This window comes from Scyliorhinus canicula, chromosome 12 (genome assembly GCF_902713615.1).
Source record: "Scyliorhinus canicula chromosome 12, sScyCan1.1, whole genome shotgun sequence".
In the NCBI taxonomy this organism is placed as follows: Eukaryota; Metazoa; Chordata; class Chondrichthyes; order Carcharhiniformes; family Scyliorhinidae; genus Scyliorhinus; species Scyliorhinus canicula.
In genome coordinates, this window is record NC_052157.1 from 160744990 (window position 1) to 160770315 (window position 25326).

The 25326-nt window shown below is 54.7% G+C and overlaps 1 protein-coding gene across 1 annotated transcript in view; it reads left to right on the plus strand.

Moving 5' to 3' along the window:
- Positions 1-196: 196 nt before the first annotated feature.
- slc13a5a (solute carrier family 13 member 5a) overlaps positions 197-25326 on the plus strand; it is a 48429-nt gene continuing 23299 nt past the window's right edge. The window contains exons 1-7 of the mRNA XM_038814723.1: positions 197-431; positions 568-696; positions 4828-4964; positions 5503-5708; positions 6656-6857; positions 15573-15695; positions 18112-18327. Coding sequence (XP_038670651.1) covers positions 330-431; positions 568-696; positions 4828-4964; positions 5503-5708; positions 6656-6857; positions 15573-15695; positions 18112-18327 — 1115 coding nt within the window. The 5' untranslated portion in view covers positions 197-329. The remainder of the gene's footprint in view (positions 432-567; positions 697-4827; positions 4965-5502; positions 5709-6655; positions 6858-15572; positions 15696-18111; positions 18328-25326) is intronic.

Here is a 25326-nt window from a genome sequence, read left to right on the forward strand (position 1 = left end):
ACCCTTAAAGGGACAGTCCACCCTCCCGGGGGTGGGGGGGGCAGGGTCCGTGCGCTGCGGGTAAAATGCGGCTCCGGCGCGGGGGGGGTGGGGGATGGGTCAGACCCCGCCCCCCACTCCCCCCCTGGGTGGTCACTGGACCTGGCCACTGTGACGGCAGGGAGGCTGCTAGTTAATCATAACCAGACCAGGTTAACCTGGTCAAAGGGGCAGTCACTGCGAGTGAAAGCTGTGAAGTTTAGAGGAGCGATTAGCCTGCGAACTTGGAGCCAAGTGAAAGTCACTGGAGTGGACAGTCAGGAAGAAGGTCCGGCTACTGACCATCCACAATGTTGCCCATTCTCACCCACCTCCGCAACTACCGAAACCCATTGCTCCTGGCCATCCCTGTGATCATCTTCATGCCTCTCCCAATTGTTGGCCGAAGCACAGTAAGTTGCAGTCCCTGGGCTTGGCTAACCCATTGCTGCAGATTGGGTATTCAAGGTGCTGGGTAGATGTGGGTTGTTGTTGTTGTTGCCAGCAGGAGGTTCCTGTTGACCTGATGTGTGTTTCCCTCTCCCACAGGAAGCCTATTGTGGATTTATTGTCCTTGTGATGGCTGTTTATTGGTGCACTGAAGTCATCCCCCTAGCTGTCACCTCCTTCCTTCCCATTTTGCTCTTCCCGGCGTTTGGGATCATGGAGTCCAGAAAGGTAAGATCCAGTATTTACTCTGTTCTCTCTGAAATCGATTCTCTGAAATTGACCATCAAACATGGAAGAGATACAAGATTACATCAGAGGCTCACTGTCATCTCCATCCTTCCCTAAAACAACGAGGAATAAGGTGATTCCTCTGCCTGCTGATTGGTTAGACTAATGGCCAATAGCCAATAATCCAACATGGGACTGGCCAGCCGAATGACTACATTGGGGGAACTCCAAGAGAAGGTTGATCTAAACCCAAGCCTGCTGCTAAACATGGAACTTACCTGTTCCTCACCTCCCACTGGCCCCAGTGTGAATGGGGATCGCTGACCATAACCCACTGGCCCCAGTGTGAATGGAGATCACTGGCCATAACCCACTGGTCCCAGTGTGAATGGGGATCACTGACCATAACCCACTGGCCCCAGTGTGAATGGGGATCTCTGGCCATAACCCACTGGCCCCAGTGTGAATGGGGATCTCTGACCAGAACCCACTGGTCCCAGTGTGAATGGGGATCACTGACCATAACCTACTGGCCCCAGTGTGAATGGAGATCACTGGCCATAACCCACTGGCCCCAGTGTGAATGGAGATCACTGACCATAATCCACTGGTCCCAGTGTGAATGGAGATCACTGACCATAACCCACTGGTCCCAGTGTGAATGGGGATCACTGACCATAATCCACTGGTCCCTGTGTGAATGGAGATCACTGACCATAACCCACTGGTCCCAGTGTGAATGGAGATCACTGACCATAACCCACTGGTCCCAGTGTGAATGGAGATCATTGACAGTAACCCACTGGCCCCAGTGTAAATGGAGATCACTGACCGTAACCCACTGGTCCCAGTGTGAATGGAGATCACTGGCCCCAGTGTGAATGAAGATCACTGACCATAACCCACTGGTCCCAGTGTGAATGGAGACCACTGACCATAGCCCACTGGCCCCAGTGTGAATGGAGATCACTGACCATAACCCACTGGCCCCAGTGTGAATGGAGATCACTGACCATAATCCACTGGTCCCAGTGTGAATTGGGATCACTGACAGTAGCCCACTGGTCCCAGTGTGAATGGAGATCACTGACCATAACCCACTGGTCCCAGTGTGAATGGAGATCACTGACCATAACCCACTGGTCCCAGTGTGAATGGAGATCACTGGCCATAACCCACTGGTCCCAGTGTGAATGGAGATCACTGACCATAACCCACTGGTCCCAGTGCGAATGGGGATCTCTGACCATAACCCACTGGCCCCAGTGTGAATGGAGATCACTGACAGTAGCCCACTGGCCCCAGTGTGAATGGAGATCACTGGACATAACCCACTGGTCCCAGTGCGAATGGAGATCACTGACCATAACCCACTGGTCCCAGTGCGAATGGGGATCACTGACCATAACCCACTGGTCCCAGTGTGAATGGAGATCACTGACCATAACCCACTGGTCCCAGTGTGAATGGAGATCACTGACCATAACCCACTGGTCCCAGTGTGAATGGAGATCACTGACCATAACCCACTGGTCCCAGTGTGAATGGAGATCACTGACCATAACCCACTGGCCCCAGTGTGAATGGAGATCACTGACCATAACCCACTGGCCCCAGTGTGAATGGAGATCACTGACCATAACCCACTGGCCCCAGTGTGAATGGGGATCACTGACAGCAACCCACTGGTCCCAGTGTGAATGGGGATCACTGACCATAACCCACTGGCCCCAGTGTGAATGGGGATCACTGACAGTAACCCACTGATCCCAGTGTGAATGGAGATCACTGACCATAACCCACTGGTCCCAGTGTGAATGGGGATCACTGACCATAACCCACTGGTCCCAGTGTGAATGGAGATCACCGACAGTAACCCACTGGTCCCAGTGTGAATGGAGATTACTGACCATAACCCACTGGCCCCCGTGTGAATGGAGATTACTGACCATAACCCACTGGTCCCAGTGTGAATGGGGATCACTGACCATAACCCACTGGTCCCAGTGTGAATGGGGATCATTGACCATAACCCACTGGTCCCAGTGTGAATGGGGATTACTGACCGTAACCCACTGGTCCCTGTGTGAATGGAGATTACTGACCATAACCCACTGGTCCCAGTGTGAATGGGGATCATTGACCATAACCCACTGGTCCCAGTGTGAATGGGGATCACTGACCATAACCCACTGGCCCCAGTGTGAATGGGGATCACTGACCATAACCCACTGGCCCCAGTGTGAATGGGGATCACTGACCGTAACCCACTGGCCCCAGTGTGAATGGGGATCACTGACCATAACCTACTGGTCCCAGTGTGAATGGGGATCACTGACCATAACCCACTGGTCCCAGTGTGAATGGGGATCACTGACCATAACCCACTGGCCCCAGTGTGAATGGAGATCGCTGACCATAACCCACTGGCCCCAGTGTGAATGGAGATCACTGACCATAACCCACTGGTCCCAGTGTGAATGGGGATCACTGGCCATAACCCACTGGCCCCAGTGTGAATGGAGATTACTGACCATAACCCACTGGTCCCTGTGTGAATGGAGATTACTGACCATAACCCACTGGTCCCAGTGTGAATGGGGATCACTGACCATAACCCACTGGTCCCAGTATGAATGGAGATTACTGACCGTAACCCACTGGTCCCTGTGTGAATGGAGATTACTGACCATAACCCACTGGTCGCAGTGTGAATGGAGATCACTGACCATAACCCACTGGCCCCAGTGTGAATGGAGATTACTGACCATAACACACTGGCCCCAGTGTGAATGGAGATCACTGACCATAACCCACTGGCCCCAGTGTGAATGGAGATCACTGACAGTAGCCCACTGGCCCCAGTGTGAATGGAGATCACTGACCATAACCCACTGGCCCCAGTGTGAATGGGGATCACTGACCATAGCCCACTGGTCCCAGTGTGAATGGAGATCACTGATCATAGCCCACTGGCCCCAGTGTGAATGGAGATCACTGACCATAACCCACTGGCCCCAGTGTGAATGGGGATCGCTGACCATAACCCACTGGCCCCAGTGTGAATGGGGATCACTGACAGTAACCCACTGGTCCCAGTGTGAATGGAGATCACTGACCATAACCCACTGGTCCCAGTGTGAATGGGGATCACTGACCATAACCCACTGGTCCCAGTGTGAATGGAGATCACCGACAGTAACCCACTGGCCCCAGTGTGAATGGAGATCACTGACCATAACCCACTGGCCCCCGTGTGAATGGAGATTATTGACCATAACCCACTGGTCCCAGTGTGAATGGGGATCATTGACCATAACCCACTGGTCCCAGTGTGAATGGGGATTACTGACCGTAACCCACTGGTCCCAGTGTGAATGGGGATCACTGACCGTAACCCACTGGCCCCAGTGTGAATGGGGATCACTGACCCTAACCCACTGGTCCCAGTGTGAATGGGGATCACTGACCATAACCCACTGGCCCCAGTGTGAATGGAGATCGCTGACCATAACCCACTGGTCCCAGTGTGAATGGGGATCACTGACAGTAACCCACTGGTCCCAGTGTGAATGGAGATCACTGACAGTAACCCACTGGCCCCAGTGTGAATGGGGATCACTGACCATAACCCACTGGTCCCAGTGTGAATGGAGATTACTGACCATAACCCATAGTCCCAGTGTGAATGGAGATCACTGACCATAACCCACTGGCCCCAGTGTGAATGGAGATCACTGACCATAACCCACTGGCCCCAGTGTGAATGGAGATCGCTGACCATAACCCACTGGTCCCAGTGTGAATGGGGATCACTGACCATAACCCACTGGTCCCAGTGTGAATGGAGATCACTGACCATAACCCACTGGTCCCAGTGTGAATGGGGATCACTGGCCATAACCCACTGGTCCCAGTGTGAATGGAGATTACTGACCGTAACCCACTGGTCCCAGTGTGAATGGAGATTACTGACCGTAACTCACTGGTCCCTGTGTGACTGGAGATTACTGACCGTAACCCATCGCAGTCTTGTTTTTAGCAAAAGAAAGTGTTTTTCTTGCCTCAGGATGGTTAGCACTCATCCACATAGCCTCCCTATGATGTCCCTCTGTGTGATTTCTGTTCCAGGTCTGTATGCAGTACATGAAAGACACCAACGTCCTATTTCTTGGTGGGTTGATGGTAGCCGTAGCGATTGAGCATTGGGAGCTCCATAAACGCATCGCACTGCGAGCCCTCCTCGTTGTGGGTGTCAAACCAGCTCTGTAAGACTCCATCTACTGTTTGTGCAATATTGTTAAGGATGGCATCAAGCTCACAGTGAACACTAATGCTTAGAATTAGAGAGGGGGATGATAAGACAAGGAATAGCTCCCTCTGCAAACATTCCAGGAGAATATCAGGCCCTATAAATGTAGATTATTCAAGGTCTGTTGGGGCCGTGGGTTGGGGTGGGGGGGACGGTGCACAATGGTGGGTGGGTCAGTGAGCAGGAGAGATGAGGTTCAGCCTCAGAAACCCCTGAAGCAATGTAGCCTCCAGTCTGTTTGAGATGTTGGGTAAAAACCCAGAACACAAGATATTTACCCACATATGGTCCAGGCTGTTCCCCACATTGATATCAGAGCTGAACTTCAGCAAGGAGTTAATGTCCAGAGGGAGGGGTTTTGATGGGTTAATACTCAGAGGAGGGGCTCCGGTGTCCAAATAAAGGGTCTCCATGGGTTACTAGAAAAAGGGGAGGGCTTTAAGGAGTTGGAAGATATTTTCATATTGTTAACCGTCTTGCTTCTGACCTTTCAGGTTAATGTTGGGGTTCATGGGCGTGACAGCCTTCCTGTCCATGTGGATCAGTAACACAGCCACAACAGCCATGATGGTCCCCATCGCAAAGGCCGTGCTGGACCAACTCAGCTGCACTGAGGAGGAGGCAGAAAAGATGGATTTAGAAATGTCTGAAGATGAAGCGGCTCTGCAAATAAAGGGGTCGACTATTGATGTGGAAGCAGGTCTCTAGCTTATTGAGCACTCATTTAATAAGGTGTCTTGGAGGTTTCTCACTTTGCTCCCACTCCCTCGGCCTAGCCTGCTCTTCAGAGACATTCTGACACCGAGGAGACCATTCAAAGTCAGAGTGGAAGCAGCTCAATCATTGTGTAGATGTCTATCAGTGATGAGCACTATCAGGGCAGTGAGTCAGATTGGGGAAAACGCGCTGTGTAATATAAATGGAAATATTCATGAACCCCCGCCTCCCACTGTCTTCCCTACTGCATCTTGGACGTCCAGTTCAGTCTCAGAGTGAGCGATGGACACACTGGCCACTGGTTCAGTGTTTACTGTTCATTAAGAGTTCAGGGGGACCCACAGGTTATGGAGGGCAGGCAGGAAGGTGGAGTTAGGCTTACAATCAGAACAGATTTTATTGAACGACAGAGTAGGGCCTCACGGTAGCATGGTGGTTAGCATCAATGCTTCACAGCTCCAGGGTCCCAGGTTCGATTCCCGGCTGGGTCACTGTCTGTGTGGAGTCTGCACGTCTTCCCCGTGTGTGCGTGGGTTTCCTCCGGGTGCTCCGGTTTCCTCCCACAGTCCAAAGATGTGCGGGTTAGGTGGATTGGCCATGCTAAATTGCCCGTAGTGTAAGGTTAATGGGGGGATTGTTGGGTTACGGGTATACGGGTTACGTGGGTTTAAGTGGGGTGATCATTGCTTGGCGCAACATCGAGGGCCGAAGGGCCTGTTCTGTGCTGTACTGTTCTATGTTCTAGACTCGAGGGGCCGAATGGCCTCATCTGCTCCTATTTCTTCCTGGTCCCCTGGCCATGATAGTGTGTTGCGCCCCCCCCCCCCGGTGGTGCTATCGCATCATCTGCCCAAATCGTGTTTGACTCGAGAGTTTGTTCCGCTCTGGGGTCATGGCTGTGACTATTTTTTTGTTCTCTCCACCCTGCAGAAGATGAGTCTCCGGATGAAGAGATGCAAATCCCAGAGAAGAAACCAAATGCTTCCACAATCACGATAGAACCCCATAACAAACGTGAGGCCAACATGTACAAAGGGCTGACTCTGTGCGTCTGCTACGCAGCCAGTATCGGTGGTACGGCAACTCTGACTGGCACGGGTCCCAACCTGGTGCTGAAAGGGCAAATCAACCAGTGAGTGCTTCATTTTACGTTGTGAAAACAATTCCATTCGGGTTGTACTCCTGTGGAATGACCTGTTAGTCACTAAGCTGTGCCCCCGATTGAATCAGTCCAAATTCATATGATTTCTCTGAAAATGAATTTCCTGAATGACTGGTGTCAGTGTGACTCAGGGTTCAAATCTCACTCCAGAATCCAGGCCGACACTCCCACATGTCATGAATGTAGGAATTGGTATATCTTGTATTCTATATCTATTGCAGCAAGAGTTTGAAAATGCTGAGTTACGGTATTTGTTGCAGTAATATTGCCAAACGACCTAGAATATGGCATCCAGACTGTGTGCCTGCTAAAGCTGTAATTAACAGGTCATAAAATATGAGGTCATGATTGATTCGAACCATTTACTTGTTTACATATAGATGGCTAAAGGAATAATGTTATGGGGTGCAATGTCATTTCATTCACTTGCCTCGTTGCCGCTGACGAGGTATCACGACGAGGCTGTTGAATCTTACGAGGCCTCTTGCAAGATTCGTGACGTTTGAGATGTCTCCCAACTTTCAACCCAACCGTGCGAGATGTCACAATCTGGTTCTCGCTCACACAGATCGGCATATTTCAGTGATCCATTGGGCTGCCGGGATGCCCAAATGGCACTGCCAGGGCGGCAGGCACTGTTGCGTGCCCTTGGAAGGGGGGTGAGGGGGTTATGAAGGGCAGGTATGAAGGGGCCTCATAATGGTTGGGAGGGTGAAGGGCGGGGCCCTGAAAAGGGGGGTTCCCCTCCGCAACACCATAGCAGGGTAGCCTCACTTGGAAGGATTATCATAGATTATCATAGAATTTACAGTGCAGAAGGAGGCCACTCGGCCCATCGAGTCTGCACCGGCTCTTAGAAAGAGCACCCTACCCAAGGTCAACACCTCCACCCTATCCCCGTAACCCAGCAACCCCACCCAACACTAAGGGCAATTTTGGACACTAAGGGCAATTTATCATGGCCAATCCACCTAACCTGCACATCTTAGGACTGTGGGAGGAAATGCTACCGTGCTGCCCTTGTGGGGTAATGTCCATTTGTGCGGGCGGTACCATTGTCCATGGATTGGGGGGTGGGAGAGACGACCCTGAAGCTCATTTAGAGATTGGAGCACCCTTTCAAAATGGCGGCCGGAACTCTGAGCAGCCGGTCTCTAAGAGTGGCCTCGACCGCGGAGAAACTCCCCAAGACTCAAAATGACTAAGTGGGCACGATTTTCTGGCCTTGTCATGCTTGGGCGAGAGAGCGACAAGACAAGGCTGTTAGATTGTGGGAGAGGCTGGAATGGGAATCGCCCAGGGCACCGATCTGTTTGCGATCTAACCTGCCTTCTTTTTGCGAAATCAGGATCCCACCGTGGCAGGGCAAGAACCAAGAATCACCACGTAATGCCACTCTGCACCCAATTACCGGGAGTGACCCCCTATCTAATGGCCTCCCCAGCACGTGGTCATGTAGGCACCAATTAGTACTCTGTAAAAATGTGAAACTGGTGGAGGGGCTGCTGTGGGGATCTGAGGATGTAAGTAACCATCTTCACTCACAGGCAATGAACCCAGGGGCAGTGGGGTTGCTGGCCCAGGGCTCGGAAGGCAGGGGGGCTGCCATCAGGGGGAGGGGTGAGTCTCGCGTGGGGGTGTTGGTGTCTCAGCACCAGCTGGTCCGCCATGCCATCCCATGGATTGTGTGTACCCATCATGGGGGCAACCCCAGCCCCTTGCCTGTCCGTCCCATTGACCACCCATAACCCCACTGACCGCAGAGGCCTCTGGCTGCGCGGCGATAGGCTGTCGCTCATTGGGAATTGGCAATCGTAGCTAAGTGAGCACTTCCCACCTCCCAAATGGGGCCGCATGGGTGGGCGGGCCATGTAGCCCAGCATCCCAATCAGACCATGATCCTGAACAACTGCGGGAGGGAAAACCATAGACTCAGCAGCCAACATGCCAACACCCAGGGGCTGGGCGCCAGCACCGGGGACATTTCCGCGAGCAGAGGGTGGGTGTGTGCACTGGGGGGGGGGGGGGGGGGGACCAGCGACCGGTACAGATAACGTTACGTGCAGGTGTCTGGGGTACAGGGTCTGGGGTACAGGGTCTGGGGTACAGGGTCTGGGGTACAGGGTCTGGGGTACAGGTGTCTGGGGTACAGGGTCTGCGGTACAGGGTCTGGGGTACAGGTGTCTGGGGTACAGGGCCTGGGGTACAGGGGTCTGGGGTATAGGGTCTGGGGTACAGGTGTCTGGGGTACAGGGGTCTGGGGTACAGGGGTCTGGGGTACAGGGGTCTGGGGTACAGGGTCTGGGGTACAGGGGTCTGGGGTACAGGTGTCTGGGGTACAGGGTCTGGGGTACAGGGTCTGGGGTACAGGGGTCTGAGGTACAGGGTCTGGGGTACAGGTGTCGGGTACAGGGTCTGGGGTACAGGTGTCTGGGGTACAGGTGTCTGGGGTACAGGGTCTGGGGTACAGGGGTCTGGGGTACAGGGGTCTGGGGTACAGGTGTCTGGGGTACAGGTGTCTGGGGTACAGGTGTCTGGGGTACAGGTGTCTGGGGTACAGGGTCGGGTACAGGGGTCTGGGGTACAGGGTCTGGGGTACAGGGGTCTGGGGTACAGGGGTCTGGGGTACAGGTGTCTGGGGTACAGGTGTCTGGGGTACAGGGTCTGGGGTACAGGGGTCTGGGGTACAGGTGTCTGGGGTACAGGTGTCTGGGGTACAGGTGTCTGGGGTACAGGTGTCTGGGGTACAGGGTCGGGTACAGGGGTCTGGGGTACAGGGGTCTGGGGTACAGGGGTCTGGGGTACAGGGTCTGGGGTACAGGGGTCTGGGGTACAGGGGTCTGGGGTACAGGGGTCTGGGGTACAGGGGTCTGGGGTACAGGGGTCTGGGGTACAGGTGTCTGGGGTACAGGGGTCTGGGGTACAGGGGTCTGGGGTACAGGTGTCTGGGGTACAGGTGTCTGGGGTACAGGTGTCTGGGGTACAGGGTCTGGGGTACAGGGGTCTGGGGTACAGGTGTCTGGGGTACAGGGGTCTGGGGTACAGGGGTCTGGGGTACAGGGGTCTGGGGTACAGGTGTCTGGGGTACAGGGGTCTGGGGTACAGGGTCTGGGGTACAGGGGTCTGGGGTACAGGGGCCTGGGGTACAGGGGTCTGGGGTACAGGGGTCTGGGGTACAGGGGTCTGGGGTCCGGTGACCAAAGGCTGCAGCCGGGGGTTGCGTGGACCGGGCATGTCGGATGGCAGGGGATGTGAGGTGGGCGCGTGGGGGAAGCAATGGGGGGTCCGGGTTGGGAGCTATCGCTGCCTATCAGTCTGTCACCCTCTCTAATGCCTGACAGATATTGAATGAGATGGACGATATCTTGGACCCCGGAGAGGTTGCCCTTGTGGCGCTGTTGGCAGGCCAGGTGGCCAGACACTGGCGAAGGTGGCAGCAGCAGCCGCATCGACAGAGGTTTGGGGCGGTGACCCAAGTGTGGGGGCCGGCCTCACACCCTGAGGACCCTGCTGTCCATCAGGCAAGGGAAGGACCCAGAGGGCAAGGCCAGCCATGGCCCAAGGTATACGGGCATCGCCGGTCTTTCGAACAGCGGGTGCCGCTGGAGGCTCCGCCTCGACAAGGGAATGGTGCAGCACCTGTGCCATGTCCTTGAGGAGTTGGCACCACGTGGAGGAGGAGGATACCCGCTCCCGGTGGCCGTCAAGGTCGCCGCAGCCCTGAGGACCATTCCAGGGCTCAAGCGGGATTTGTGCAGCATCGCACAGCCCACCAGAGCATCTGTGAGATCACGGTGCCCTGTATGCCCAGGCAACAAACTAGGTCCAACAAGACGGCCGGGCAACAGAATTCTCTGCCATCGACGGGATGCCCCCTGGTCCAGGGGGCAATAGGTGGCACACAAGGGGTCCCACTCGCTGAACATTCAGCTCGTGTGCGACCACCACATGAAGATCATGCACGCGTGTGCCCGCTTCGCGGGACAGTCAGGCATCCCCGGGACCACTCCAGGATGGCCAGTTGGGGGATAAGGGATACCTGCTGAGGATCTGGCTAATGATGCCAGTGCGGAGACCGATGTGGAGACCTGATACAACGAGGCCCAGGTGGCCACGTGGGCTGTCACTGAGCGGTGCACGGACTCCTCAAAATGCGGTTCCGATGCCTCAACCCCAGTACACCCTGAAGAGGGTCACACACTTCGTGGTGTCTGCTGTGCCCTCCACAACCTGGCACAGCAGCGGGGCAACGTGCTGGGGGCGGAGGAGGAGGAACATGTGGCCACCTCGGAGGAGGAGGAGGAGGACGAGCAGGCGCCGGACCCGGAGGGGCTGGAGGACGAGGCCGGGGGGGGGGGGGAACCTGAGGGCCAGCCGGAGGCTGCAGGACCGGTGGCAGTGGGGAGAGTACGACAAACCCAGAGGCCGGGGTGACCCTCATCCTCACCCACTTCACATAGGGCGTGGCTTCATCCATCATCTGACGTCCCCCCCCCCATCACCCTGCTCCACCCTCCCGGGGCCTGTGTGATATCACTCCAGGGTGTTGGCACCATCAGTGGATCACTGGCGAGGTCAGGGGTGGGTGATGAGAACCCGCAGAGAGATGAGCATTGGTGCTCCTCAATCTATGCCAGTGTGCTGAGTGCCCGCTCACCCCATCACCTGCTGACGGTGTGTCAGGGCTGCCATACCCAGGCAGCTGGATCAGCCAACCTGCCAGAGGCATCATATTCCCCGGGTGGGACGTTTCTCAATGCTGTGTGTGTGTGTGTCTCCAACTGTCCCGAGCCCCTGATGGTGCTGCCCCCACCCCCCCACCGCCTCTCAAACCCTCCCCCCATGCCTACAGCCCCTCTCATCCCACCCTCGACCCCCTCCCTCCCTCAGTGCCCTCTCAGTGACCTTCGACAGCCACGTCTAGGTGTGTCACCAGGAGGCAGAGTCACGGTGGCGGCTACATCCCGTGGCCTTCGCTGCCCCTGGAGGGCTTCCTCCGCGGGGTATTTGGGGAGGCTGGCGGCAACCACCTCCAGTCCTTATGGGTGGCTCTGGTCCCAGTGCCCCATTCTCCCGGTCGGTACCCATGGGGCCCTGGGGACCACCTCGGTAGGAAGGGGCAGCTGGATTGAGCCCTGGCTGCCCCTGTATCGTGTGGCCCTGGCGGCCCCCCCTGATAGTGTCAATGCCCTCGGTGATGGTCCTCAGTGACTGGGACACGTTCTGGAGTGCCCCGGGAATGGCCACCTAGGTCTGGGTCACGACCCCAGAGAGCTGGACATGCTGCCGATGACATAGCCAGCGCACGCCTCGGACGCTATCGCTGATGCTGCCGGCATCGTGCACCAGGTCGCCACCCTGGCAGTGTTGGCTGCCGTGTCACGCACTGCCAGCGCTATCTCCTGCGTCCCGTAGCCTCTGGGATGCCTCCAATCGGCTATCTATCTGCTGGAGTGTTGCTGGCACCCCCCCCCCCCCCCCCTCTGAATATCATATACGCCCCCGATCGACTGCAACAGCTCTGGGTAAACCTGGTTGGCAGCAGGGGTGGACCACGTTGGATGGAGTTCCTGCAGATAATGGACATGTGGCCAGTGAGCAGGATGGGTGGGTAGGCAGGCGTGGGCAGCACTGCTGGACATGGGTAGGTCAGGGCACGTTATGGTGTTGGGAAGGAGTGCTGCCAACCCACCTATATGGCCCAGCGGAGGTTGTTGATCTTACGGCACTGGGTGATGCTCCCAAAACTGACTGCCACTTCCTCCCAGGTGGCACTGGCTGCCCTCCTGCACCATCGGGGGAACAGGGCATCCAGTCTACACCCGACCCTGTCCAACAATCTGGCCATATCGGCATCCCATAATCAGGGGGCTGATCTCCTCAGTAGCAATGCTGCCAGCTGTGTGCTGCTCCCCTTTGTTGGTAGGGAGCTTGGTGGGTGCAGTCCCAGCCATTACTGAGGGAGCCCCGCACTGTCAGAGGGTCAGTACTGAGGGAGTGCCGCACTGTCAGAGGGTCAGTACTGAGGGAGTGCCGCACTGTCAGAGGGTCAGTACTGAGGGAGTGCTGCACTGTCAGAGGGTCAGTACTGAGGGAGTGCCGCACTGTCAGAGGGTCAGTACTGAGGGAGCGCCGCACTGTCAGAGGGTCAGTACTGAGGGAGTGCTGCACTGTCAGAGGGTCAGTACTGAGGGAGTGCCGCACTGTCAGAGGGTCAGTACTGAGGGAGCCCCACACTGTCAGAGGGTCAGTACTGAGGGAGTGCCGCACTGTCAGAGGGTCAGTACTGAGGGAGTGCCGCGCTGTCAGAGGGTCAGTACTGAGGGAGTGCCGCACTGTCAGAGGGTCAGTACTGAGGGAGTGCTGCACTGTCAGAGGGTCAGTACTGAGGGAGTGCCGCACTGTCAGAGGGTCAGTACTGAGGGAGTGCCGCACTGTCAGTCAGTACTGAGGGAGTGCCGCACTGTCAGTCAGTACTGAGGGAGCGCTGCACTGTCAGAGGGTCAGTACTGAGGGAGTGCTGCATTGTCAGAGGGTCAGTACTGAGGGAGTGCCGCACTGTCAGAGGGTCAGTACTGAGGGAGTGCCGCACTGTCAGAGGGTCAGTACTGAGGGAGTGCCGCACTGTCAGTCAGTACTGAGGGAGTGCCGCACTGTCAGTCAGTACTGAGGGAGTGCCGCACTGTCAGTCAGTACTGAGGGAGTGCCGCACTGTCAGAGGGTCAGTACTGAGGGAGTGCCGCACTGTCAGTCAGTACTGAGGGAGTGCCGCACTGTCAGTCAGTACTGAGGGAGCGCTGCACTGTCAGAGGGTCAGTACTGAGGGAGTGCTGCATTGTCAGAGGGTCAGTACTGAGGGAGTGCCGCACTGTCAGAGGGTCAGTACTGAGGGAGTGCCGCACTGTCAGAGGGTCAGTACTGAGGGAGTGCCGCACTGTCAGTCAGTACTGAGGGAGTGCCGCACTGTCAGTCAGTACTGAGGGAGCGCTGCACTGTCAGAGGGTCAGTACTGAGGGAGTGCTGCATTGTCAGAGGGTCAGTTCTGAGGGAGTGCCGCACTGTCAGAGGGTCAGTACTGAGGGTGTGCCGCACTGTCAGAGGGTCAGTACTGAGGGAGTGCCGCACTGTCAGAGGGTCAGTACTGAGGGAGCGCTGCACTGTCAGAGGGTCAATACTGAGGGAGTGCCGCACTGTCAGAGGGTCAGTACTGAGGGAGTGCCGCACTGTCAGAGGGCCAGTACTGAGGGAGGGCTGCACTGTCAGAGGGTCAGTACTGAGGGAGTGCTGCACTGTCAGAGGGTCAGTGCTGAGGGAGCGCCGCACTGTCAGAGGGTCAGTACTGAGGGAGTGCCGCACTGTCAGAGGGTCAGTGCTGAGGGAGCGCCGCACTGTCAGAGGGTCAGTACTGAGGGAGCGCCGCACTGTCAGAGGGTCAGTACTGAGGGAGTGCCGCACTGTCAGAGGGTCAGTGCTGAGGGAGCGCCGCACTGTCAGAGGGTCAGTACTGAGGGAGTGCCGCACTGTCAGAGGGTCAGTACTGAGGGAGTGCCGCACTGTCAGGGGGTCAGTACTGAGGGAGTGCCGCACTGTCAGAGGGTCAGTGCTGAGGGAGCGCCGCACTGTCAGAGGGTCAGTACTGAGGGAGTGCCGCACTGTCAGAGGGTCAGTACTGAGGGAGTGCTGCACTGTCAGAGGGTCAGTACTGAGGGAGTGCTGCACTGTCAGAGGGTCAGTACTGAGGGAGTGCCGCACTGTCAGAGGGTCAGTACTGAGGGAGTGCCGCACTGTCAGAGGGTCAGTACTGAGGGAGTGCCGCACTGTCAGAGGGTCAGTACTGAGGGAGTGCCGCACTGTCAGAGGGTCAGTACTGAGGGAGTGCCGCACTGTCAGAGGGTCAGTACTGAGGGAGTGCCGCACTGTCAGAGGGTCAGTACTGAGGGAGTGCCGCACTGTCAGAGGGTCAGTGCTGAGGGAGTGCTGCACTGTCAGAGGGTCAGTACTGAGGGAGTGCCGCACTGTCAGAGGGTCAGTGCTGAGGGAGATTCCCAACAATATAAAAGAAAAGACTTGATAATCTCAGCAGTGCAACACACTCTATTCATCTGCCTTACCCGTTAGACTCCTTGCATTAAAATAAATGCCATCCAGCTTTGCCGTTTTGCCTTGTACCTTAAACTGTCCATCTCCGCTCTGCCTTCCAGACTGACGTGCTTTTTCTTCTGTATTCGGCTGTGCATCCCCCCCACTACTGCGTCTCCACCCAGTATCCCTTCCTGCTGCCAAAATAGTTTAATGTGCCCCCCCCCCCCCCCCCAAAACAGCACGACTGCCATGTTGGAAATCTACCGTCCTTACCCGGTCTGGCCTACACGTGACTCCAGTCCCACAGCAACGTGGCTGATTGTGAACCTGCCTCGGGAATGGCCAAGCGAGGCCTTCAGCTGTATCCAGGAAGGTGATTCACTGTCACCGTCTCAAGGGCAATTAGGGATGGGCAATAAATGCTGGTCTCAATGCTCCTGAACAAAGAATGAATGAAGAGAAAGTTATTGGGTTTTCACAGTAACTTCATCTCCGTGTTAATGTGAGCCTGCTTGTGACTGTAATAAAGATTATTATGATCATTATTGTATGAAACAATATTTTTAAAGATTTTGTATTGACCTTGTGTTTGTGGTTTTCAAGGATATATCCGGATAACGGAGATGTGATTAATTTTGCCTCGTGGTTCGGATTCTCGTTCCCCCACATGCTGATCGTTTTTGTTCTCTGCTGGCTGTGGCTGCAGGTTTTATTCCTGGGAGTCAAGTAAGTGGCTGTTTTTTTTGAAGGACATAGAACATAGAACATAGAACAGAACAGGCCCTTCGGCCCTCGATGTTGTGCCGAGCAATGATCACCCTTCTCAAACCCACGTATCCACCCTATACCCTTAACCCCCCCCCCCCCCCCTCTCCCCCTCTAACCTTACTTGACACTGAAGGGTTTTTAATGCTGCTGTGGCTCTGAGGGTGAATCAGCCCGACATAGCCAGTTACAGAAATGTATAAGTAAATTGCAACAACAACTTGCATTTATATCACACCCAGAATGTTGGATCACATCCCAAGATGCTTCACTGCAGTGATTATCAAACAGAATTTTGCACCAAGCCCCCCCTTAGGGGAAATACGTTAGGACATGTGACCAAAAGTTTGGTTATAGAGGCGGAGTTTATGAAGTTCCTGTAAAGGACTAGAGTGAGAGAGAGGGTTGGGGGGGGGGGGGGGGGGGGGGTGGAGTGTGGAAATTCCAGAGTTTAGGGTTAAACACAAAGCAGGGTGGAATGCACAGCGTAGTGATTATAGTCGGGGCCTTGGGCAAGAGGTCAGGGTTAGAGCAGCTCAGAGATCTGTGTGGGAGGTAGAGGTGAAGGATATAGAGGTGACGACACAATGGTATGAAGGAAGCACATTCCAGCAGCACCTACTACAGCTGCCCCCTCAGGCAGCAACTTGGGAAGTGATCCACATTTATTCCCACCACATTCAAAGCAAGAGGACCATCAAATCCCAGCCTGAGAGAGATCTCCCATCCCAGCTGCAAAGATCCTTGGAAAATCTCCCATTGTACCATTGATGCACTATCAATTACGACGAGACGAGAGTCGAGAGTAATTGAGGCTTTATTACGCAGAGATGTGTTGCCTCCCGCAGCTGCTGCTGAAATGGCTACAGCTCGGTGAACACACACATTTATACTCCGCCTACTGGGCGGAGCCAGCAGGCAGGGATCTACCCCGTACCTGTAGTACAGGAGCCTTACCGTATTACATCTCGTATGTGATATATACAACAGTGGTGACTACCACAGTACCATGGCCAGAAATCCTGGAAACAGCAGTAATGACCCGTTTGCACCATTTTCCTGGGAAATAAATAAACCATCCAATGGGAGGCCCTGAAACTATCAATGAAATGAAAGATGCCAACATGAGGTTTTAGGGACAGGGTTTCCGGCCTCGTGGTGGGAATGGACTGAACACAAAGTTCCGTCTTCAGACTAACTAAATGAGACAAAGTCAGAAAACATTTATTCAGATTCCCGGGAAATTAAAGCTTCTAATCCCGGGCTGTACCTGTCCTGGGAGTGTTTGATGGGGACAGTGTAGAGGGAGCTTTACTCTGTATCTAACCCCGTGCTGTACCTGTCCTGGGAGTGTTTGATGGGGACAGTGTAGAGGGAGCTTTACTCTGTATCTAACCCCGTGCTGTACCTGTCCTGGGAGTGTTTGATGGGGACAGTGTAGAGGGAGCTTTACTCTGTATCTAACCCCGTGCTGTACCTGTCCTGGGAGTGTTTGAAGGGGACAGTGTAGAGGGAGCTTTACTCTGTATCTAACCCCGTGCTGTACCTGTCCTGGGAGTGTTTGATGGGGACAGTGTAGAGGGAGCGTTACTCTGTATCTAACCCCGTGCTGTACCTGTCCTGGGAGTGTTTGATGGGGACAGTGTAGAGGGAGCTTTACTCTGTATCTAACCCCGTGCTGTACCTGTCCTGGGAGTGTTTGATGGGGACAGTGTAGAGGGAGCTTTACTCTGTATCTAACACCGTGCTGTTCCTGTCCTGGGTGTGTTTGATGGGAACAGTGTAGAGGGAGCTTTACTCTGTATCTAACCCCATCCTGTCCCTGTCCTGGGAGTGTTTGATGGGGACAGTGTAGAGGGAGCGTTACTCTGTATCTAACCCCGTGCTGTACCTGTCCTGGGAGTGTTTGATGGGGACAGTGTAGAGGGAGCTTTACTCTGTATCTAACCCCGTGCTGTACCTGTCCTGGGAGTTAAAGACGGACAGGAGCTGGTGTCTCCACAGGCTGTGTCTCTTCCAGCTGCCCTGACAACCACGAGGATCTCCTTGAGAATCCTCAAGGAAATCTTTGGGTCCCTCCGGCTGTGATTCCCTCCTTCACACACAGGCCTTTGATAACAGGCATCTCCAACACCCTGGGAATATTGGGAATGAGGGCTCTCCGAGGGAATCTAATGCTGCCGAGAGATTTTTAAGGGTGAGGAGATCAGATCCATCAGATTGCGGTCTGAGTAATGAGTATGATGTCTGTACAAGTGGCACATTTACGATCCGCGGCCTGACGTCCATGAACAGGCCGCCATCCTTCCCCATAGAGATTTAGAAACCAATAATGTCAATGGGATGGAACTGATAAAATGATTTTGTTTTGAATCAGTTTTCGGGAGATGTGGGGATGCGGAATTCCCCGCACCTCGAAGGAGAAGAGAGCTTACAGTGTCATTCAGAAAGAATACAGCAAGCTGGGGTCCATGAGCTTTGCTGAGAAAGCTGTCCTCATCCTGTTCGTCTCATTGGTGGTCCTGTGGTTCACTCGAGAACCTGGCTTTGTCACAGGTTGGGGAGAAGTCCTTTTCGACAAAGGTGGCAAAGAGTGAGTATTGAAGACAGTGCAACAGAACCTAAGGTTGGATTGTAAACAGGTAACCACATCTTCACTGTGTTTGCAGCGTGAATTTCTATCGCACCTTTCCCCAACTTAGAAAGTGCAGTCACTGTTCAAATTTGCAAACAGGGCAGCCTATTTGTACACAGCAAGATCCCATAAACAGCAACATGATAATGACTCAGACAATCTGCTTTTAGTGCGTTGTCCACGAATAAATACTGACCTGAGACACTGGACAGAATTCCCCTTCCTCTTGTTCCAAGAGTGGCCATTGGATCTTTTACTTCCAGTTACCAGGTCAGACAGAGAAAATAGTTTAACGTCTTGTTCAAAAGACGGCACCTCCGACAGTGCGTCACTCCCTCAGTACTAACCCTCTGACAGTGCGGCACTCCCTCAGTACTGACCCTCTGACAGTGCGGCACTCCCTCAGTACTGACCCTCTGACAGTGCGGCACTCCCTCAGTACTGACCCTCTGACAGTGCAGCACTCCCTCAGTACTGACCCTCTGACAGTGCAGCACTCCCTCAGTACTGACCCTCTGACAGTGCAGCACTCCCTCAGTACTGACCCTCTGACAGTGCGGCACTCCCTCAGTACTGACCCTCTGACAGTGCGGCACTCCCTCAGTACTGACCCTCTGACAGTGCAGCACTCCCTCAGTACTGACCCTCTGACAGTGCAGCACTCCCTCAGTACTGATCCTCTGACAGTGCGGCATTCCCTCAGTACTGACCCTCTGACAGTGCAGCACTCCCTCAGTACTGACCCTCTGACAGTGCAGCACTCCCTCAGTACTGACCCTCTGACAGTGCAGCACTCCCTCAGTACTGACCCTCTGACAGTGCAGCACTCCCTCAGTACTGACCCTCTGACAGTGCGGCACTCCCTCAGTACTGACCCTCTGACAGTGCGGCATCCCTCAGTACTGACCCTCTGACAGTGCAGCACTCCCTCAGAACTGACCCTCTGACAGTGCAGTGCTCCCTCAGTACTGACCCTCTGACAGTGCAGCACTCCCTCAGTACTGACCCTCCAACAGTGCAGCACTCCCTCAGTACTGACCCTCTGACAGTGCAGCACTCCCTCAGTACTGACCCACTGACAGTGCGGCACTCCCTCAGTACTGACCCTCTGACAGTGCGGCACTCCCTCAGTACTGACCCTCTGACAGTGCAGCACTCCCTCAGTACTGACCCTCTGACAGTGCAGCACTCCCTCAGTACTGACCCTCTGACAGTGTAGCACTCCCTCAGTACTGACCCTCTGACAGTGCGGCACTCCCTCAGTACTGACCCTCTGACAGTGCGGCACTCCCTCAGTACTGACCCTCTGATAGTGCGGCACTCCCTCAATACTGACCCTCTGACAGTGCGGCACTCCCTCAGTACTGACCCTCTGACAGTGCGGCGCTCCCTCAGTATTGACCCTCTGACAGTGCGGCACTCCCTCAGTACTGACCCTCTGACAGTGCGGCACTCCCTCAGTACTGACCCTCTGACAGTGTGGCGTTCCCTCAGTACTGAACTCTGACAGTGCGGCACTCCCTCAGTACTGACCCTCTGACAGTGCAACACTCCCTCAGTACTGATCCTCTGACAGTGCGGCACTCCCTCAGTACTGACCCTCTGACAGTGCAGCACTCCCTCAGTACTGACCCTCTGACAGTGCTGCACTCCCTCAGTACTGACCCTCTGACAGTGCAGCACTCCCTCAGCACTGACCCTCTGACAGTGCAGCACTCCCTCAGTACTGACCCTCTGACAGTGCGGCACTCCCTCAGTACTGACCCTCTGACAGTGCAGCACTCCCTCAGTACTGACCCTCTGACAGTGCGGCACTCACTCAGTACTGACCCTCTGACAGTGCAGCACTCCCTCAGTACTGACCCTCTGACAGTGCAGCGCTCCCTCAGTACTGACCCTCTGACAGTGCAGCACTCCCTCAGTACTGACCCTCTGACAGTGCAGCGCTCCCTCAGTACTGACCCTCTGACAGTGCGGCACTCCCTCAGTACTGACCCTCTGACAGTGCAGCACTCCCTCAGTACTGACCCTCTGACAGTGCGGCACTCCCTCAGTACTGACCCTCTGACAGTGCAGCACTCCCTCAGTACTGACCCTCTGACAGTGCGGCACTCCCTCAGTACTGACCCTCTGACAGTGCGGCACTCCCTCAGTACTGACCCTCTGACAGTGCGGCACTCCCTCAGTACTGACCCTCTGACAGTGCGGCACTCCCTCAGTACTGACCCTCTGACAGTGCGGCACTCCCTCAGTACTGACCCTCTGATAGTGCGGCACTCCCTCAGTACTGACGCTCTGACAGTGCGGCACTCCCTCAGTACTGACCCTCTGACAGTGCGGCACTCCCTCAGTACTGACCCTCTGACAGTGCAGCACTCCCTCAGTACTGACCCTCTGACAGTGCAGCACTCCCTCAGTACTGACCCTCTGACAGTGCAGCATCCTGGTAAATCTCTTCTGCACCCTCTCTAAAGCCTCCACATCCTTCTGGTAGTGTGGTGACCAGAATTGAACACTGTACCCCAAGTGTGGCCTAACTAAGGTTCTGTGCAGCTGCAACATGACTTGCCAATTCTTATACTCAATGCCCCGGCCAATGAAGGCAAGCATGCCCTGCATCTGTCAATCTCAGCCTTGAACAGCACGGTAGCATTGTGGATAGCACAATCGCTTCACAGCTCCAGGGTCCCAGGTTCGATTCCGGCTTGGGTCACTGTCTGTGCGGAGTCTGCACATCCTCCCCGTGTGTGCGTGGGTTTCCTCCGGGTGCTCCGGTTTCCTCCCACAGTCCAAAGATGTGCAGGTTAGGAGGATTGGCCATGATAAATTGCCCTTAGTGTCCAAAATTGCCCTTAGTGTTGGGTGGGGTTACTGGGTTATGGGGATAGGGTGGAGGTGTTGACCTTGGGTAGGGTGCTCTTTCCAGGAGCCGGTGCAGACTCGATGGGCCGAATGGCCTCCTTCTGCACTTTAAATTCTATGTAAACTATCTATGTAACATGCTTAACGACCCAGCTTCTACACCTCTCTGCGGTAAAGAATTCCACAGATTCACTGCCCTCTGAGAGAACGCGAAAGTTGTAACAGCTTTGGAGGAGTTTCTGGGAGACATACAGCCCATTGTTTCACAGGGAAATCCAGCCAAGAACAGATTTGGAGAATGAAGCTGAAACCAATCTGTTGCCTGGGCAAACATGAAGGCATGAAAAAGCTAGCCTTAGTGAACTGGCAATTTCGGTTAAGGGATAGATCAATAGAGATGCAATGGCAAACATTTAAGGGAATATTTCAGAACACACAAAATAGATACATTCCTGCAAGCAAGGAAAATTTCAAGGGGAGAAGCCACTATCTGTGGTGAACTAAAAAAGTTAAAGATAGTATCAGACTTGAAGAGAAATCGTATAATTGCGAAATGCTGGTGGCAGGTCAGAAAATGGACAGAATATTCAAAAATCAAAGAACAAGTAACAGATTAACAAGGAGAGAAAGCTAGCTGAAAATATAAAGACAGATAGTTAAGGCTTTCTAACCTTATTTCAAAATGAAATGAGTTAACAATGTGAGTGTTGGCCCTGTATAAAGTGAGCCTGGGGAAGTAATAATGGAAAGTAAGGAGATAGAACATGCAGTGCAGAAGGAGGCCAATCGGCCCATCGAGTCCACACCGATCCACTTCAGCCCTCACTTCCACCCGATCCCCGTAACCCAATAACTCCTCCTAACCTTTTTGGTCACTTAGGGCAATTTATCACGGCCAATCCACCTAACCTGCACGTCTTTGGACTGTGGGAGGAAACCGGAGCACCCGGAGGAAACCCATGCACACACGGGGAGAACGTGCAGACTCCACACAGACAGTGACCCAGCGGGGAATTGAACCTGGGACCCTGGCGCTGTGAAGCCACAGTGCTATCCACTTGTGCTAGCGTGCTGCCCGAGATGGTAGATGAACTGAACAGTTATCTTGCATCAGTCGGTCCCAGGGTTCGATTCCCGGCTTGGGTCGCTGTCTGTGCGGAGTCTGCACGTTCTCCCCGTGTCTGCGTGGGTTTCCTCCGGGTGCTCCGGTTTCCTCCCACAAGTCCCGAAAGACGTGCTTGTTAAGGGATTTGGACATTCTGAATTCTCCCTCTGTGTACCCGAACAGGCACCGGAATGTGGCGATTAGGGGCTTTTCACAGTAACTTCATTGCAGTGTTAATGTAAGCCTACTTTTGACACTAAAGATTATTATTAAAGATTATTCTTGGAGGATACAAGTAACATCCCAGAAATAGCTGTAAATCAGGAAATAGAAGGGGGGGGGAAGGAATTCAGGAAAGTTACCATCACCAGGAAAGTGGTACTGAGTAAATTGTTGGAGCTGGGGTTGACAAGTTCCTGATGAACTTCATGCTGGGGTCTTGAAAGAAGTGGCGAATGAGGTAGTTGCTACATTGGTTCCAAAATTTACAATATTCGGGGAAGGTCCCATTAGATTGGAAAATAGTGAGTGGAACTCCTTTATTCAGAAAAGGGAGAGGGAGATGGACAGCAGGAAACTATAGGCCAGTTACCCTAACACCGCGTTCTTCAAACTTTTTTTTTTCCGGGGACCCATTTTTACCAACCCGGCCAACCTTCGGGACCCACGCCGGCCGACCCTCGCGACCCACGCTGACCGACCTTCGGGACCCACGTTGGCCGACCTTCGGGACCCAACCCGGCCGACCTTCCCGACCCAACCCGGCCGACCTTCGGGACCCAAGCCGGCCGACCTTCGGGACCCACGCCGGCCGACCTTCGGGACCCACGCCGGCCGACCTTCGGGACCCAAGCCGGCCGACCTTCGGGACCCACGCCGGCCGACCTTCGGGACCCACGCCGGCCGACCTTCGGGACCCACGCCGGCCGACCTTCGGGACCCACGCCGGCCGACCCTCGCGACCCACGCCGGCCGACCTTCGGGACCCACGCTGACCGACCTTCGGGACCCACGCTGGCCAACCTTCGGGACCCACGCTGACCGACCCTCGCGACCCACGCCGGCCGACCTTCGGGACCCACGCTGACCGACCTTCGGGACCCACGTTGACCGACCTACGGGACCCACGCCGGCCGACCTTCGGGACCCACGCCGGCCGACCTTCGGGACCAACACCGGCCGACCTTCGGGACCCACGCTGACCGACCTTCGGGACCCACGCCGGCCGACCTTCGGGACCCACGCCGGCCGACCTTCGGGACTCACGCTGACCGACCTTCGGGACCCACGCCGGCCGACCTTCGGGACCCACGCTGACCGACCTTCGGGACCCACGCTGGCCAACCTTCGGGACCCACGCTGACCGACCTTCGGGACCCACACCGGCCGACCTTCGGGACCCACGCCGGCCGACCTTCGGGACTCACGCTGACCGACCTTCGGGGCCCACGCCGGCCGACCTTCGGGACCCAATCCGGCCGACCTTCGGGACCCACGCCGGCCGACCTTCGGGACCCACGCCGGCCGACCTTCGCGACCCACGCCGGCTGACCTGCGCGACGCACACGGCTGGCCTGCGCGACCCACCATTTTCTCTTACCTTGTTTGCTGCTGACAAAAATGGAGGAAATGGTTTTGGGCCCCTTTGGCCCTGGTACAGGCCCCTCCAATGGAACCTGGTGGATGAAGGTGAAGCCTTCCGGTGTCGGAAAGTCTGGAGTCTCCATCCGTCCAAAGTTCTGCATTTTTTCCTGTAAAATTTCATCAAATAAAACCCCCCCGAACTTGTAAAAAAAAATGAGTAAAATAAATCAAAAAAATAAAAATTAAATGAATTAAATAAATGAATAAAAACCACTACAGAACTTGTAAAACAAAAAGCTGCAACCGTTTTTTAAAAATGCGGCCGCTATTTGTTTAACATGTTCGCGGAATGCGCATGCATTTTGCAATGCAGGCAAATTTTTTTTTTTAACATGTTGGCGGCCCCTTGCAGCCGCCGTTGTGCGGGGATTTGCGCGATCGGAAGCGCCGCGGACAATGGCTCCGCGACCCTCCCCCCGACTTTGAAGAACACTGCCCTAACACCACCTCTCATAGGAAAAATGGGAGAATCCGTTATAAAGGATGTTATAGCAGAGCATCCAAATAAATTCACGGTAATCGGCCGGTTATCAGGTTTTGTGAAAGGGAAATCATGTTTAAACATTTATTTAAATTTGTTCATAGAATCATAGAATCCCTACAGCGTGGAGGGAGGCCATTCGGCCCTTCAAGTCTGCACTGACCCTTTGAAAGAGCACTCTACCTAGGCGCAAATCACCTACCTTATCCTTGTAACCCCACCAACCTTTGGAAACTAAGGGGCAATTTAGCATGGCCAATCCACCTAACCTGCACATCTTTTTTGACTGTGGGAGGAAACTGGAGCACCCGGAGGAAACCCACGTAGACACGGGGAGAACGTGCAAATTCCAAATGACAGTCACCCAAGGCCGGAATTGAACCTGGGTCCCTGGCGCAGTGAGGCAGCAGTGCTCCCGGAGGTTGAAAAAGTGACGTGCTGGGGATAAAGAGGAACAAGCAGCAGTTGTACAAAACTCTAGTACGGCCGCATTTGGAGTATTGCGTACAGTTCTGGTCGCCTCATTATCACCGACATGGAAAAAACTAAAGGCCATCTAACCTACACTATGCCCTTATCATCCATATGCTTATCCAATAAATTTTTAAATGCCCTCAATGTTGGCGAGTTCACTACTGTTGCAGGTAGGGCATTCCACGGCCTCACCACTCTTTGCGTAAAAAACCCACCTCTGACCTCTGTCCTATATCTATTACCCCTCAATTTAAGGCTATGTCCCCTCGTGCTAGCCACCTCCATCCGCGGGAGAAGGCTCTCGCTGTCCACCCTATCTAACCCTCTGATCATTTTGTATGCCTCTATTAAGTCACCTCTTAACCTTCTTCTCTCTAACGAAAACAACCTC